Source organism: Canis lupus, chromosome 9 (assembly GCF_048164855.1).
Source record: "Canis lupus baileyi chromosome 9, mCanLup2.hap1, whole genome shotgun sequence".
NCBI classification, from domain to species: domain Eukaryota; kingdom Metazoa; phylum Chordata; class Mammalia; order Carnivora; family Canidae; genus Canis; species Canis lupus.
In genome coordinates, this window is record NC_132846.1 from 2,567,832 (window position 1) to 2,586,306 (window position 18,475).

Genomic DNA, 18,475 nt, shown 5'->3' on the forward strand with positions numbered 1-18,475 from the left:
AAACCACAGGATTTTTTATAGAACTAAATGAGTTTATTCTAAAATTTATAGAGAAAGGCAAAAGAAGTATACTAACCAAAACAATTTTGAAAAAGAAGATCAAAGTCGAAGGATTAACATTACTTATTATAAGCCTATTATTTATAAAGCTCAAGTGAGACAATATGGTATTGGTGAAAAGACACAGAGCCCAAAAATAGCAATACAATGGAGATAAAATAGTCTTTATAACAATGGTGCTGGAATAATTGGGTACCCATGATCCCCCCCAAATTAACCTCAGTCCATATAGCACACATTAGCTCATACTGAGTCATAGGCCTAAATACCAAACCTGGAACCATAAACTTCTAGAAGTAAATGTAGAACACCTTTGTGAACTTGATTTAGCTATGATGCCAAAAGTGCAATCCATAAAGTAAAAAAACTGATAAATTAGACTTCACCCAAATTAAAAACTCTGATCTTCAAGAGATATTCTTAAGAGATGAAAAACACAAGCCACAGAGTAGGAAAAACATATTGTAGGTCATACATCTGATAAGGGACGTGTATCCAAAATATACAACAAACTTGCAAAATATTTACATAGATAATTCAAATGGCATTTAAGCACAAAAATGTTCAATGGCATTAGTTATTAGGGAAATGCAAATTAAAATTATTAAATGGTTCCATACATATATTAGGATGGTTAAAATTACACACACACACACACACACACCCCACACCCTTACACATACTAAGTGCTGGCATGGATTCAGATAACCTGTTGGTGAGAACGCAGAATGATACAACTATTTTGGAAAATAGTTTGACAATTTCTTATAAAGTTAAACTTACACTTACCATATAACCCAGTGATCCTACTATTTGGTATTAGCTAAATGCAACGAAAGTTTATGTTCACAAGGGAACCTGTCTGAGAATTCTTATAACAACCTTACTCAAAATAGCTAAAAACTGGGAAAATCCAAATGCCCTTCAATAAAATTAACTCTGGTATAGCCCATACAATGGAATACTTTCCAGGAAGAAAATCAAAGAAATTACAACACAGATGAATCTCAAATGAATTATGGTAAGTGAAAGAAGCCAAATTCAAGAGGCTATGTATTCCATGATTCCATGTATATGACTCCAGAATAGGCAAAGCAACAGGAACAGAAAACAGATGTGTGGTGGCTGGGGCTTGGACAATGGGGAGACGTTGACTCCAGGTGGGGTAATTTTATGGGGTGATGGAGCAGTTCAGTATCTTGACCGTAGTGATTATACAACTGTACACATTTGTGTAAACTTACAGAACTAGATGCTTTATAAAAAGGGTACATTTTACTGAATGCAAATTATACCTTATAAATGAAAAAAAAAGAAGAAATCATGAAGTATAAATAAGAGAAACTCTTTTTACTTTCAACAGTTCTATGCTGTTCTAACTTCAAACTACCTTTAGCACTTTCTAGCTATCACTGCGTCTCCCTGCAGCTCCTTGGGTCTTAGTTAAATCGTGTGAAAATGGACATAATAGGAGCACCAGAATGGCACAGTTGGTTAAGGAACTGACTTGATTTCAGCACAAGTCATGATCGCAGGGTCATGGGATTGAGCCCTGCATCAGGCTCTGAGCTCAGTACGGAGTCTGCTTGGAACTCTCTCCTCTTCTCCCTTGGCCCCTCACTCCCCTGCCCTTGCCAACAAATAAATAAATCTTGAAAAAAAATGGACATGATAATGATACCTACCACACAGTGAGGGATAGATGAGTTAGTATAGGTAAAGTATTTAGAGTAGTGATGAACCTGCTAGTTCTACTACTACTATGATAACTATTTTGCTACCTTTGTGGTTGATGTATCCTCAACTATCCTTCCCAAGATGTCATCCTTACATAATACTCCAATTCATTGCAGGACAGTAGATAAGACATGATTAAGGAAAGAAAAAAAATGAGTGAGGGGGAAAGGAGACCATTCCCCCTGAATATTTCTCCCCCTGATTTCTAGCATATGACTAATTAGGCCATCCTCTCCTATTACATCATGAGCTCAAAAATATTTTTTACTCAGTCTAGGGAGTTATACCAAGAGACACAGAGCTCATGTAGTGTGTTTCTATAAAATGCTTAAGTTCTCAGTTCACCTTTGTTCCTGTCTGGGTGACTCTAGAATCACTGCATTTCTAAAATTAAAGTTTGTAAATGGAAGGAGCAAAAATAACAAGTGATCTTCACTTTTTTCAGTCCTCAATCTAATGTCAATATTATGCCAAGGAGCTAGAACATTCCATCCTAATATTGATGATAGTTAACTTAGATTTTTTTTAAAGGAGTACAATTTTCAGGATGAATTCCTTGCCAAAAAAATCACCAAGTTTCCAGTAGATTAACTTGTAAAAAATTGAGATAAATAAAGATAGATCTAATTCATGTCAGAATTTACAGCACTGGGGTTTCTCTTGCAGACTTTTGTCCTTGACACTTCCTTATGTGAAAACTTTCCTATCATTTCTTCCTTACTCTAAGCCCCCCACATTTACACCAAAGGACACACAATCCCCTATGCCCTTTAATTACTCCTGTATCTAGAGAGGTTGGCCTATATGATTCTCACTGGCCTGGTCCCTCATCACCATTTGATTGCTATATGAGTGGGTACTGGATCAACATCAGGCCAATTAAAGATACTCTCCTGGGAATTTGGAATTGGGTTGGCTCCTAGGAAGTACACATTTAAGAAAATTGACTGGCAGTGAGGCAGCTTTAGAAAGCTAGTCTGTAGAGAGAGAAAAATAAATGTAGATATCCAAAAAACATAGAAATGAGAAATAGGGTGAAAGTCTTGATGGTTGTCCATTTATTAGTCATAATTCCTTCCTATAAACTGGATGCATTTTTATCTTTGGGCTCCATGACAAAAACAAATTTCTTCTTTCTTCTTCAATGAAGCCAAGTTGGTTTCCACTCTTTGTACCTACCATATTACAATAATATGCCCTCCACCATTTTTAAATTATGAAAATGTATTTCATGCCTCAACATCTACTAGCTCAGTCCACTAATTCAATACTTATAACTCCTGAAATTTTACTTTCCTCCTTTTTCCATAAGGGTATTTACTGTCGTATATAAAGCTATGCTATCACATAACGCTTAATAGGAGATTCCATAATAAATAATATGTTACATATTACAGACTATTTTAAGGTAACCTATTGGTACATGAGTTTCTCCATACCACAACTTTTGAGTTCTAGAAAATGAGTTTACTTAAATAAAGAACAATATAAATGTTATGTATGTTAAACCAATCTATTTGTAATAGAATTGCCAGATAAAATATAGAAACCCTAATTAAATTTGAATTTTAGATGAACTATAATAATTTTTAGTAAGTAGGTCCCAAATACTACATGAGACATTTTCCTGGAATAGCAAACAATTTTTGAATATACATGTTTCTGTTTACTTGCTAAATTTGGCAATGCAAACCCTTGAATAAAAAAATTAATTCAGATCATTCTTACCTGTATTTTTTGTAATGTTTTCTCTGGGAATATTGATCAACCAGTAAACTTGATCACTGAACTTGAATAAAGAAGACATCAGAATACAGAGTTTGACAATGTTAAAGGCAACACTTTTGTTATATTTTACCCTATCTTTAAAAATGGAAATTAAATAAAAATATCAAATGCATATACCCTTTACATAGTAATTTCACTGTTAGGCATTTATCCTATATTATACTCACATATGTGGGAAATAAAATATGTTCAAGAATATTTTTCATTATTACTTGTAATAGTAGAAGATTAGAAATAACTATAATGTTAATCAATTATGTAAAATACTATGAAGTGGAATATCATGCAACCATGCTGAGGTAGCACAAAATTGAGGCATTACTGGCTTGATGTGTCAGGGAACAGAGCTTGGTATTGACTGAGAATTGGGGAATTTAAGGGGAAAAAACAATGAGCAAGGAAACTGAGCTAAGAGTTAAATATAAATTTTCCCCAACCCCGGGGCAACACAAGTGCAGAGACCAATGAAGGCCATGTTAAAAAATAAACCATGGAAGCTTTAAAAAACTGAGCAGAGGTAACAGCTGCTGAAACCATAGATAACACAGTTTACTGTTTGTGTCAAGGCAAGAAAGAGCCTTTTATACTACAACCAACAACCACCCCCCTCTCCACTAGCAAACTCTCATAAAAACATAACAGAATCCAGAGTTGCTATAGGTTTTTATCTTATGTGTCCAGTTTCAACCAAAAGAAAAAGAAACATGTAACTGATTAAAAAAAATAGATGATAAATGGACCCAGAGTGAGTCCAGAGAGTAGATGAAGACTTCAAAGCAGCTATTACAAATAATGTATGTAGGGCAGCCGGGGTGGCTCAGTGGTTTAGCGCTGCCTTCAGCCCAGGGTGTGATCCTGGAGCCCCGGGATTGAGTCCCATGTCGGGCTCCCTACATGGAGCCTGCTTCTCCCTCTGCCTGTGTCTCTGTGTCTCTGCCTCTCTCTCTCTCTCTCTCTCTCTCTGTATCTCTCATGAATAAATAAATAAAACCTTAAAAAAAAAACAAATAATGTATGTAGGCTTAAAGAAAGTGTCTTAGTGAAAGGATGGGTAGGGAATCCCAGCACATAGATGAAAAATACAACAATAAAGCCAGATGAAAATAATGAGGCAAAAAATATAGTAACTGAAATAAAGTATTTATTAGATGAACAGATTGGAGATGGTAAAATAAAGAATCAGTGATTTTAGAGATACAGCAGTTGAAATTACCCTGTCTGAAAAAAGGGGGAAAATAATTAAAGAAAAATGACCAGAGCCTTAGATATCTATGAGAAAATACTGTATATTCTAAACTGTGCATAATTAGAGCCCCAGTAGGAAAAGAGACAGTAGGAAAAGAGAAAAAGGAGCAGAACATTTTTTTAGAGAAATAGTAGCTGAAGACTTTACAAATCTGGTAAACTTATAACCCAAGAAGCTCAGAGAAACACAATCAGGGTAAATACAAAAAGAAAATCTTAAAAGCATCCAGAGAGGGATGCCTGGGTGGCTCAGTGGTTGAGCATCTGCCTTTGGCTCAGGTCGTGATCCTGGGGTCCTGGGATCGAGTCCCACATCAAGCTCCCCACAGGGAGCCTGTTTCTCCCTCTGCCTCTGTTTCTGCCTCTCTCTGTGTGTCTCTCATGAGTAAATAAATAAAATATTTTTAAAAATCATACAGAGAAAAAGGACACATTACATGTAGGGGACAATAATACAATTAATAGTTGACTTCTCACTCAGAAACAACAGTGTCAGTTGACATATTAAAAATGTAGAATAACATTTAAAATATCAAAAGGAAATGGAAGTCAACCAGAGATTCTGTATCTGACAAAACTATCATTCAAAAATCAAGGTGACCACTAAAAACCTTTAGAATTCACAAATGACTTCAGCAAGGTTGCAAGATACAAGATTAATATATAAAAATTAACTGTATTTCTATACACTTGTAAAGGATCATCTGAAGATGAGATTAAGTAAGCAATCCCTCTACAATAGAATCAAAAAGAATAAAATATTAGGAATGAAATTAACAAAAGCAGTATAAAACGTATACTCTGAAGACTAGAAAACATTGTTGAAAGAGTAAGGAAAATCTAAATAAATAGGAAAACATCCTATATTCATGGATTGGGGTGATAATATTATTATTAAAATGGCAATACCACCCAAATTGATCCATACATTCAACACAATCCCTACCAGTAGGCTCCTTTATAAATATTGACAAGCTTATCTTAAAATTCATATGGAAGCTAGTGAATTCATACAGAGACTAGCAAAAACAACCTTGAAAAAGAATAACAAAGTTGAAGAACTCATGGCTTTCTACTTCAAAACTTACTACAAAACAATAGTATCAAGACAACATGGTAGTTAGTAGCATAAGGATAGATGTATAGATCAATTCAATGGAATTGAGAATCCAGAAATAAACTCTCACCTTTATGGTCAGTTGGGTTTTCAACAAAGATGCCAAAACAATTCAGTAGGGAAGAATAATAGTATTTTCGACAAATGGATATCCACATACAAAAGTATTAATATGGACCCCAGCCTCACACCACACATAAAAATGAACTCAAAATGGATCAAAGACCTAAATTTAAAAGTTAAATTTAAATTTAAAACTATGAACCTCTTAGGAGAAAACAGAGAGATAAATCTCTGTGACCTTGGACTAGCCAATGATTTCCTATATATGACACCAAAGAACAAGGTACAAAATGGGTAACTAGGCTTCCTCAAAACAACTTTTGTGCATCAAAGGAGACTATCTAAAAAGTAAAAATACAATCCAGAAAATGGGAGAAAATACTTGCCAATAATGTGGCTGGTAGGGGAACTTGTATTGAGAATATATAAAGATGATAATAAGACAACCCAATTAAGAATGAATAAAGAATCTAATAGATATCCCCACATAGAAGATATTCAAATGGACAATAAACATATGAAAAGATGCTGAACATCATTTAATCATCAGGGAACGCAAATCAAAACCAAATGAGATAGCACTTCGCATCTACCGGAATGGCTTTATCAACAAAGACCAACAGTGACAAGTGTGGTTGAGGAGGTGGAGAAATTTGAACCCTAATACAGTGCTGGTGGTAATATAAAAGAGTGCAAAAGTAGTAGTCAGACTATTACCCTCTGACCTAGCAATTCCATTTCCCAGGTAGACACCCAAGAGAAATAAAAAACAAACAAACAAATTTCCACACAAAGATTCATACACAGATGTTTATGGCAGCATGATTCATTACAGCCAAAAAGTGGAAATAACCTAAATGTCCAGCAACTGATGAATGGATTTAAAAAATGTGATATTGATACACTGCAATATTATTTGATAATAAAAAGAAATGGGCCATCTGACACATGCTACCATGTGGATGGAACTTGGAGAAATTACAGTAACTGAAGGGAAGCCAGTCATAAAGAGCTAAGTGTTGTACAATTTCATTTACATACATGTTGTAAGATTTCATTTACAGGAGATGTTCAGAATAAGCAAATCCACAGGGACAGAGGAAGCTTAGTGGTTGTCTACACCTGGAGAGCAGAGGGTGGACTGGGAAGGGACTATTAATGTGGACCGTGAGCTGTCTTTTCACAGTCACGAAAATGTTCTAAAATTAGATAGTAGTGATGTTTGTGCACTCTGTGAATATACTAAACACTATTTAATTGTGCATTTTAAATAGGTGAACTGTATGGTTTGCAAATTATCTTAATATGTATATATTTTCTTATTACCTGCAAAAGAAAGGGCAAAATAAAGACAGTTTCAAGAATTCATTTCCAGAGAATTAATTGCCCACAGACCTGGACTATAAGAAATGATAAAAGTTCTTTGGGCGAAAGAAATATGACACCAGATGGCAATTCGCATCTCCAGAAAACAATGAACATCAATGGAAATCATTAATATGTAGGTAAATAGTAAAAAACCATACATATCTTTTTTAAATGTCTTAGGAACTTGTGCTCACTTTGGCAGCACATATACTAATTTCTTAAAAACTATTTAAAGCAAAAAGCATAATACTGTATTGTTAGGTTTAAACATGTATACATGTGATATCACGGACTATCTATTTTTTTAAAAAACACATCCTGTATAAGATTATGCTTCTTATTAATAATATCAAAGAAGAAAATAAAATCTTATTACCAGAGTTAAATTAAAGTGGAAGATGCCAGTATATGTACTATTCATAATTCCCAAGCTGGGAGCAAGTCCTCCTGATGTGAACACACCTAGATATTCCTTCGAAGTAAGCTCACTTTCAGATCGGAAAAAACACTCGACTTTCTTGAGGAAAGAGGGGAGGGAAAAAAAAGTAATGACAACTTGATGGAGAGAAGCATATCTTACATAAATCTAAAAGTGAGGGGAAATCTATAAAAAGTAGATGCAGATATAGACTGCTATCTTTAGTAATCCTCATCTCTAACTAGGGAAAAAAAATCTCTTTGGAAAAGTAAACTTCTAGAACCCTGTAATCTATTATGCTAGTGTCATAATAGGTTTCAATTCATCCATATAATAATCTTTGCTGTCAAAATAGGCATAAAGTTATTACATTAAATAAATATAGAATCAAAGCCACACACAGAAATTCCTCTTTTACTAAAATCATTGTTTTGTATTTAAAATTTATTTTGTGTGTGTGTGTGTTTAAAAGAAGCAAACATATAAGGTAAAACTCATTTTAGTGCATTTTTATGGGAGATTTCCCAGTTTTAAGAAGTTGCATGAGGACATAGCAATTATAAATGGTAAATTTTACTGAAAACCAACACAAGTTGGATGCTGACAGCTTCATCTCATTTGGTTATCCTAATAGTTAAGACCACTTTGGGCAAATTACCCCAAGTTTCAGTTTCCTTGTCTATGAAATGGGGAAACAGATTCATTTCAAAAACATTTTCTGAGCTCTAACCACAAATCAGGCAGTGTTGTGAGGGTGGGGGAGCAGAATTGCACAAAACAGACAAAAATCCCTGCTCTCAAGGAACTTACATTCTGAAGGAGATTGGAGGGAAGATAAACCCAAACCCCCTTTCCCTTGTCTTGTCACTGGTTTAAAATGTATTGTATTTTAAAAATATATAAAATAAATAAAATAAAATAAAATTTATTGCCCTTTGTGAAGTTAGCCTAGGCATCCCAATTCTCCTTCTGAGTTGCTCACCACTCAGTTCTCCTGTGGTTACATGCACTGCATGTGTAAATAAAAATCTGTTGTTTAATTTTTCCTTCTGTTAATGTTTTTTGTCTGCTCATTTCACAGGCTCCTGGTACTGAATCTAAGAGGGTGGGTTTAGTCGTCCTCAACTAATCTTAAGTATTTATCCTACAGAAGTTCAAATGTCATACTGAACATAAAACAGTTTGAAAAATGCCTGACACACATAACCATTTTATAAATGCTAGGTATTATTTCTACTATTAGTTCTAGAACTACTGTATCACAACTATCCAAAAAGTAGGCTATAATTAGTCTCTTTTGAGAAGAAATGGGTAGGAAATATCAGAAAGGGAGACAGAACATGGAAGACTCCTAACTCTGGGAAACGAACTAGGGGTGGTGGAAGGGGAGGAGGGTAGGGGTGGAGGTGACTGGGTGGCGGGCACTGAGGGGGGCACTTGACGGGATGAGCACTGGGTGTTATTCTGTATGTTGGCAAATTGAACACCAATAAAAAATAAATTTATTATTAAAAAAATAATTAGTCCCTTTCTTAAGAGGACGAGACTAGGGGTGAAAGAGGTTAGGTAACCTGCACCGGGCACACAGACCAGGTATGTCTGCGCATATAGCTCCAAGGTTTGACCCCAGCTTAGAAGGTCTCTCTTCCTCTAAAGCCCATTCTCTTTCCATAATTTGTAATCACAGAGGAAAGGCATTCCTGACTCAAAGGGCAAGCACTTCACAACAGTTGTGAATTTTAAAAAGTGAATATATGTTTGGCATATCAAGAAGGAACCAGGAACTAAGTCAAAGAAGACTTTGGGGAAAAGGCATCTGTCCTTGTGGGGTGTTTACTTTGTTTTTATTATATTTATCATAGATTTTCAAACAATCTATACATTTTTCCTTAACTTACATTCTTTTTAGCATTTGCTGGATGGCCATCCTAATAGTACATTTTATTTTGTTTTGGGGTGTGTGTGTGTGTGTGTGTGTGTGTGTGTGTGTGTGTTTAAATGCCATTATGTGAATTTAAGAAATCAAATTATCCCTTACCCCAAATGACAACTGCAATGAGGTACTTGTTATAAAAGGGAAAGGTTCTTTCTCTAGGTCATGTGACGTAAATTTCTCTAACAGGCTACATCTGTCAAACTTCAAAAGGACAAATAAGATCCATAAAAAATAAAGATCATTACAACCAACCTTTTAAAAAGAGAAGAGGAAGGTATCTTTAAAAAAAAAAATTTGCAAAAACCACCCAGGCGGTTTCAATGGCTAAATGCAATGTCTCACCTGCTCCAAGTGGAATGGAATAGAAATGATTATTACATAGGATTTTACATAGTTGGAGGTATTTGAAAAGAGTACAGTGCTACTGGTTTTACATATGGACTTAAAAAGACTGTGTATGTGTTGTCACATACTATCAGGGGACCTTACCAAGTCATCTGAGGAAAGATACAGCTTGATTATTTCAGTCTTTTGGGGGAACCCTTGGCTATGACAAGCAAAGTGTTTCTCCATATCACCTAAATAATACAAAAATACATATATTTTAGGTCGCTGATAGAAGAATTTTCATTAAAAGAATCATGTTTTTTTAAATGATGAAATAATTTTAAAACAGTAAGAATTATAATCATATTTTTAAAATTCAGAAGTGGCCAGAAACCAGTTCTTGACCATTTTAAATTTTTAAACATTTTCAACAGGGAAGCCTGGGTGGCTCAGCAGTTTAGTGCCACCTTCAACCCAGGGCCTGATCCTGGAGTCCCGGGATCAAGTCCCACATCGGGCTCCCTGCATGAAGCCTGCTTCTCCTTCTGCCTGTGTCTCTGCCTCTCTCTCTCTCTCTCTCTCTCTCTCTCTCTCCCTGTGTATATCATGAATAAATAAAATATTTTAAAAAACCATTTTCAACAAATTTCATTATCTAGAAGCAAAGTCAATAAGAACCTTTTTTACTTGAAGCATACTTCAGAATACATGGTTCTAAAAGATACATATAAAACATTCCATCCGAGAAAGAGAGAATACACATTTCCCTCAAGTGCACACAGAAGAATCCCCTAGTTAGGCCACATAAAAAGAGACATAACAAATATCAAAAATTTAAGAAGACTGAAATTGTACCGAGTATATTTTCCAAACACAATGGTACAAAAATAAAGATCAACAATAAAATAAAGCTGGAATAATCTGCCTCATAAATATTAAATGGCTCTTGACTCTTAAAGTCCTTGGTGAGCACAGAAAAGGGAGAGGAGTTGGAGATTGAAGAGAGAATTTGTATTTTAATAAAGAGCTATTGATAGATAGAAGATCCCTTTTCCTTATCTTGATCTGAAGTCAATCTCTTGCAGGCAGCAGAGTTGGATCATGGTTTTTAATCCATTCTATCCATCTCCATCTCAATGAATTTAGGCTAAAGCCCAAATTCCAGTCTGGCATTCAAATAATTCTAAGATGTGAACCAGTTTCCTACCTTTCCAAAATATCTTATTCTTCTATACCTTCATTCTAGCCAAATTGAAGTATTTACTGTTCCGCTCACATTATGTGATTACCTACCTCCATGACTTTAACTACCACTTACCTTGATGTTGTCTTTGTAAAATACTCTTTCCCTTGCATGCATAGACACAGATTACTCATTTTGGGGACCTAGGTTAATTGCTGTCTTTTGTACAAAGCTTTCCCTGACCACTCCCTTCAGGTGGAAGTAAACTCTCCCTTCTCTGAAATCTCATTAATTGACCTGTGACTCTCCAATCTTAGATTTTGCCCATGCATGTGTTATATATTCTCCAGTAGAACCTAGGAACTGGTACTGGGTGATCCCAGAACTCAAGCATTTTTCAACACACCTGTGAATAGAAGACAGCTTGACTCCATCTCTCCATTAGTCAACATTTTTTTTTTATTAAGCATCTACTGTGTTCTAGCAGATCCAGTCCAAAATGCTAGAGAATCTAAACAACCCACACAAGTAGAGGTAAATTGTCTTGTCTTATCCCTTTTACAAAGCATTTCCACCATTGAAGTCCTACTGAGTAATTTCATCCATGTATTACTTTCAAAAAATTATCTTTAGTCTCAATCTGTTAGCCTTATATTTCAGTTTATAATTCATACCACATGTAACCATGTAGGAAAAGTAAAAAAAAAAAAGCTATTTAAATAGTTTTCCAAATACAAAATGCTCCTTAAACTTTAAATATTCTATGATTCAGAAGTAAAGAAACACTATAGCAAAGGTCTCTATGGATACAACTTAACAATAGATTCACAGTGATGTTATTAGAAACTTCTGGATAAGAGTATAAATACATAATACCTGGGAAAAATTGGAAGGTGAGGTTAAAAAAAAGGTGCCCTCCAAAAAGTATTTTAATTGTTAGTGAGGAAGGGAAAAAAGGAGAACTATAAGAAAATAGAGATTAAGGGAGTCTGAAACTTACCTTTATTATATATTATTCCTGATGAAAAATAAAATATGTCCAAAAGTAAAATGATCATATATAGAAGTAGCAACCCCATCTATAGAAAGAAACAAGAATATTTCTATTCAATCACTCTTAACATGTTTTTTCATTCCCTTTTCTATAAACAACTACATAGGAAAGAAGTCATCTATTCCACTAAGTTAAAAATATTTCCCTTTCAGGAACAAAGCAAACAATGTAACAGTTGACAGAGCTCTACATTTACTTCCTAGCTGGTATTAAAGATACTTGTAAATATTTTTATCATAAACTAGGGCACTATACCTCCGGTTTTTCTTCCATGTAGATTAACTGTCAGAAGGTGTGATCAACTCTGTAGCTGTGCAAACGCAGCCTGACTTGATAAAGACTCGGAGGTTAGTAGAGTGTATGCACCTTGATCTGATATTTTGACTGCATTGCTTTTGAGAGAGAGAATCCACATGGGTCCTGGGCATTCCTGCATGTCCTCCCTATGTGCCAAACATGCAAAGCCCTGGACACTTTTACCCAGGCCTTCTTTCAGAGTTGTGTTTGTGGGAAGAAACCTTAAGGGATGAGGTAACATTCCCCCTTGGATGAGAGTAGACCTGTTTCCATGGTGGACACCCCAAGCTCAGCATTCTTCTCTAACGCACACCCCTGTGTGTGTAAGCAAGCCTCTTTGATGGGCTGAAATGTGCCCTCCTAAAAATTCATCCGTTGAAGCCCTGTCACCCAGTACCTCAAAACGTTAGTTGCATTTGGAGACAGGATGTTTACAAAAGTGATTAAGTTAATATGAAATCATTAGGGTGGGCCGTGATCGAATGTGACCGGTGTCCTGATAAGAAGAAGAAATTTGGGTACAGACATGCGCCAAGGGGAGACAGTATGAAGACACAGGGAGCAGATGACAAAGGAACAGAGGCCTGGAACTGATCCTTCCTTCTTGGCCCTCAGGAGGAACCATCCTGCTATAACACCTTGAACTCAGATTCAAGTGTCCAGAAGTGTGTCAATAAACTTCTATTGTCTAAGGCACCCAGCCTGTGGTATTTTGGTGCCGTAACCCTCATCAGCTAATGCAGCTTCCATGATGGATATCTACTTGATGGCACCGGGGATTGGTGGGAGCAGGTGCTGATGCTCTGGCTCCTGCTTTTTTTATATATATAAATTTATTTTTTATTAGTGTTCAATTTGCCAACATATAGAATGCTCATCCCCATGCTCATCCCATCAAGTGCCCCCCTCAGTGCTCGTCACCTTGTCACCCCCACCCCCCGCCCACCTCCCCTTCCACCACCCCTAGTTCTTTTCCCAGAGTTAGGAGTCTTTATGTTCTGTCTCCCTTTCTGATATTTCCCACACATTTCTTCTCCCTTCCCTTCTATTCCCTTTCACTATTATTTATATTCCCCAAATGAATGAGAACATACACTGTTTGTCCTTCTCCGATTGACTTACTTCACTCAGCATAATACCCTCCAGTTCCATCCACGTTGAAGCAAATGGTGGGTATTTGTCGTTTCTAATGGCTGAGTAATACTCCATTGTATACATAGACCACTTCTTGATCCATTCATCTTTTGATGGACCCCGAGGCTCCTTCCACAGTTTGGCTATTGTGGACATTGCTGCTAGAAGCATCGGGGTGCAGGTGTCCCGGCGTTTCATTGCATCTGTATATTTAGGGTAAATCCCCAACAGTGCAATTGCCGGGTCGTAGGGCAGGTCTATTTTTAACTCTTTGAGGAACCTCCACACAGTTTTCCAGAGTGGCTGCACCAGTTCACATTCCCACCAACAGTACAAGAGGGTTCCCTTTTCTCCGCATCCTCTCCAACATTTGTGGTTTCCTGCCTTGTTAATTTTCCCCATTCTCACTGGTGTGAGGTGGTATCTCATTGTGGTTTTGATGTGTATTTCCCTGATGGCAAGTGATGCAGAGCATTTACTCATGTGCTTGTTGGCCATGTCTATGTCTTCTTCTGTGAGATTTCTGTTCTTTTGCCCATTTCATGAGTGGATTGTTTGTTTCTTTGGTGTTGAGTTTAATATGTTCTTTATAGATCTTGGAAACTAGCCCTTTATCTGATACGTCATTTGCAAATATCTTCTCCCATTCTGTAGGTTGTCTTTGAGTTTTGTTGACTGTATCCTTTGCTGTGCAAAAGCTTCTTATCTTGATGAAGTCCCAATAGTTCATTTTTGCTTTTGTTTCTCTTGCCTTCGTGGATGTATCTTGCAAGAAGTTACTGTGGCCAAGTTCAAAAAGGGTGTTGCCTGTGTTCTCCCCTAGGATTTTGATGGTATCTTGTCTCACATTTAGATCTTTCATTCATTTTGAGTTTATCTTTGTGTATGGTGAAAGGGAGTGGTCTAGATTCATTCTTCTGCATGTGGATGTCCAATTTTCCCAGCACCATTTATTCAAGAGACTGTCTTTCTTCCAGTGGATAGTCTTTCCTCCTTTGTCGAATATTACTTGGCCATAAAGTTGAGGGTCCACTTCTGGACTTTCTACTCTGTTCCATTGATCTATGTGTCTGTTTTTAGGCCAGTGCCACGCTGTCTTGATGACCACAGCTTTGTAGTACAAACTGAAATCTGGCATTGTGATGCCCCCAGCTATGGTTTTCTTTTTTAAAATTCCCCTGGCTATTCGGGGTCTTTTCTGATTCCACACAAATCTTAAAATTATTTTTTCTAACTCTGAAGATTCCACACAAATCTTAAAATTATTTGTTCTAACTCTTAAAATTATTTGTTCTAAGTTTCTTCAAGAAAACAGTTTCTTACTATTACTTGGCCACAGTAACTTCTTGCAAGATACATCCACGAAGGCAAAAGAAACAAAATATCCATGGTATTTTGATAAAGATTGCTTTAAACGTGTAAATTGCCCTGGGTAACATTGACATTTTCACAATATTCTGCCAATCCATGAGCATGGAATATTTTTCCATCTCTTTGTGTCTTCCTCAGTTTCTTTCAGAAGTGTTCTGTAGTTTTTAGGGTATAGATCCTTTACCTCTTTGGTTATGTTTATTCCTAGGTATCTTATGCTTTTGGGTGCAATTGTAAATGGGATTGACTCCTTAATTTCTTTTTATTCAGTCTCATTGTTAGTGTATAGAAATGTCACTGACTTCTGGGCATTGATTTTGTATCCTGCCACACTGCCAAAATAGAAAACCTGAACAGGCCAATAACCAGGGAGGAAATTGAGGCAGTCATCAAAAACCTCCCAAGACACAAAAGTCCAGGGCCAGATGGCTTCCCTGGGGAATTCTACCAAACATTTAAAGAAGAAACCATACCTACTCTACTAAAGCTGTTCGGAAAGATAGATAGAGATGGAGTACTTCCAAACTCGTTCTATGAGGCCAGCATCACCTTAACTTCAAAACCAGACAAAGACCCCACCAAAAAGGAAAATTATAGACCAGTATCCCTGATGAACATGGATGCAAAAATTCTCAACAAGATACTAGTCAATAGGATACAAGAGTACATTAAGAAGATTATTTACCATGACCAAGTAGGATTTATCCCCAGGATGCAAGGCGGCTTCAACACTTGTAAAACAATCAATGTGATTCATCATATCAGCAAGAGAAAAAACAAGAACCATAGGATCCTCTCATTAGATGCAGAGAAAGCATTTGACAAAATACAGCATCCATTCCTGATCAAAACTCTTCAGAGTGTAGGGATAGAGGGAACATAACTCAACATCTTAAAATCCATCTACGAAAAGCCCACAGCAAATATTCTCAATGGGGAAGAACTGGGAGCCTTTCCCCTAAGATCAGGAACAAGACAGGGATGTCCACTCTCACCACTGCTATTCAACATAGTACTGGAAGTCCTAGCCTCAGCAATCAGACAAAAAAAAGAAATAAAAGGCATTCAAATTGGCAAAGAAGTCAAACTCTCCCTCTTCGCTGATGACATGATACTCTACATAGGAAACCCAAAAGCCTCCACCCCAAGATTGCTAGAACTCATACAGCAATCTGGCTCCTGCTTTTGCTGTGAGTGATTAAGCCTTTGTCTCTGACCTAGAGGTGTCGTGCCTTTTGCCAGTATCCAAGGAGCAGTAACAGAGAGACTTGCCTGATGTGGGTAAAGCATAATCGAGATCCTGGGTGGTTCCTGACAACTGCTGGGTAACTTAAACTGTTGTTTTTCCTCCCTCAAAATTCATTTGCTTGATTCAATACATTTAATCAACAATATATAAAGTTCAAACATTCTTTGGATTTTTAAGTTCATCATCTTTATCACATGATCAGGGAGGAATTTTGTGTTTGTGTGTGTGTGTGTGTGCGTGTGTGTTTTCCTAAGTGCTCTTTTTGGTCACTGGGAAAACAATTTGCTTTCACAAGGTAAGACAAAACAAAAGAATACATCATGGGCAGCCCCAGGGGCTCAGTGGTTTAGTGCCACCTTCAGTCCAGGGCGTGATCCCGGAAATCCGGGATTGAGTCCCACATTGGGCTCCCTGCATGGAGCCTGCTTCTCCCTCTGCCTGTGTCTCTGCCTCTCTCTTTCTCTGTGTCTCTATGAATAAATAAAAATAAAATCTTTTAAAAAAAGACTACATCAAAACTCTATCTGCATGGGGCTATGCTCAATTATATTTCTGGTGTGAGAGTGAATTTAACATTAAATGGAGAAGTCATCACAGTCAAAATTTGGAAATAGTGCCTTTGCCAGGAAAATCTTATATTATTTCACTAAACACTCACATTAAATGACATAACACTACTATAAGAACCCATTAGTTTTTCTCCTTCTTAAGAAATGGGCTGACACGTATCATGCTCCAGGGTTCCAGGATGGATGAGCTGTTTCAATTCAGTTCTCTGGAATAAATATAAAAAGATCTCTAATTTCATGTGAGTGGCTTTGGTTATATCTATCTTTGATCAAAGAACTAAAAACTTACTTTAAAAGGCTTTTAAGGGCTTTCATTAAGGAAAGATAACCTGAGAGAGCATAAATGAAGGGAGAGACAGCTAAGGAATAACCTTTGGGTTCTCGGTGGCTTTGCTAGGACCTTGTTCTAGTAATTCAGCCTGTATTCATTCTTTGTTCATGTCTATGTGGGATGTACTTAAGCTGCAAATAGGAGACCCGAAGTTCCATGTCTAAAATCTACTGCTAGCTGGTAACAGTCGGGCTGAGAACCAAGTTCTCCTGATGCCACAAAATGAAAATTTAAAAACACAGAGGGATGAAGTACATGATTAGATTCGACCTCTCACTAAAACTGCTAAATGTGTCCATCATCATTCTATTCCAGACCTTAGTCTCCTTTTCCCTGTCTTCAGTATGACAAGTTTTCTCAGTTTCATACTACCTTCTTTCAACAACCATCTCACGGTTAGGGAAAAAGACTTTAGCCTAAAATCGGCTCTGCCCGTTGGGCTGTTGGCTTTTTGGAAAGCTAATTTACTTCTTCGATTCAGTAAAATAGGGATCACAGCTACTTCACGACCCTGTGGTGAGAACTGAATGAGTAATACACTTTAAACTTTTAGCAGCTGCTTTACATAGACTAAGCAATTGATAAACTCTAGCTCTGAATCCATGTCCTTTTTTTAAAAGATTTTATTTATTTATTTATTTATTCATGAGAGACACAGAGAGAGAGGCAGAGACATAGTCAGAGGGAGGAGCAGGCTCCCTGTGAGGACCCCGGGATCACGCTCTGAGCCACCCAGGGGCCCCTGAATCCATGTCTTGATGTACTGAAGCAACTTCTTTATCCTCACTGCACTCCTCACTCACTCTGTTAGTAATAAAATTACCTCCAGTTACCAATCTCATTGAATTATTATGAGTTTTATATAATGGCCAGATAGAAATCATATATCTCAATATTTTCTGTTCTCTTTCACCAAAACATATTGAGAATTGCCCCAAAGAAGGAATCTACCTTTCCCACCATCTGTTTCATTTTTAACCACTCTGTTATAGAATAGTGATTACATTATCAATATGAAGTAGGACCTTATTTTAATATTTCTTACTGTGACAACTTCCTCATAGGATGGCAGACTAGTTGCACTTTTCTTTTTTGTAATTTCCTAAGGATTTTTTTTTTCCATCCAGGCTAAGAAAGACCCAGGTCTGAGTTTTCAATTTACTGGTTTAGTAGCCCACTGACTTTGGTAACAGCCAATCAGCTGCTACCAAGCACGGAAAATCTAAAA

At 36.7% G+C, this 18,475-nt stretch overlaps 1 protein-coding gene across 4 annotated transcripts in view; it reads right to left on the minus strand.

Annotated features, from left to right (window-relative positions):
• CATSPERB (cation channel sperm associated auxiliary subunit beta) overlaps nucleotides 1-18,433 on the minus strand; it is a 146,176-nt gene extending 127,743 nt beyond the window's left edge. For 3 of the 4 annotated variants that reach the window (XR_012036267.1, XM_072837788.1, XM_072837786.1), the window contains exons 1-5: nucleotides 18,293-18,433; nucleotides 12,243-12,321; nucleotides 10,222-10,310; nucleotides 7,755-7,895; nucleotides 3,526-3,586 (exon numbers count right to left, since the gene is read on the minus strand). Coding sequence is in view for 3 of the 4 variants with exons in the window: in XM_072837788.1 (XP_072693889.1) it covers nucleotides 3,526-3,586; nucleotides 7,755-7,895; nucleotides 10,222-10,310; nucleotides 12,243-12,321 (370 nt within the window). In the remaining variant the exon portion in view is untranslated. Of the gene's footprint in view, nucleotides 1-3,525; nucleotides 3,587-7,754; nucleotides 7,896-10,221; nucleotides 10,311-12,242; nucleotides 12,322-18,272 lie in introns of all 4 variants that reach the window. The other variant, XM_072837787.1, reaches the window with a different exon arrangement.
• Between the last annotated feature and the right edge of the window lie 42 nt (nucleotides 18,434-18,475).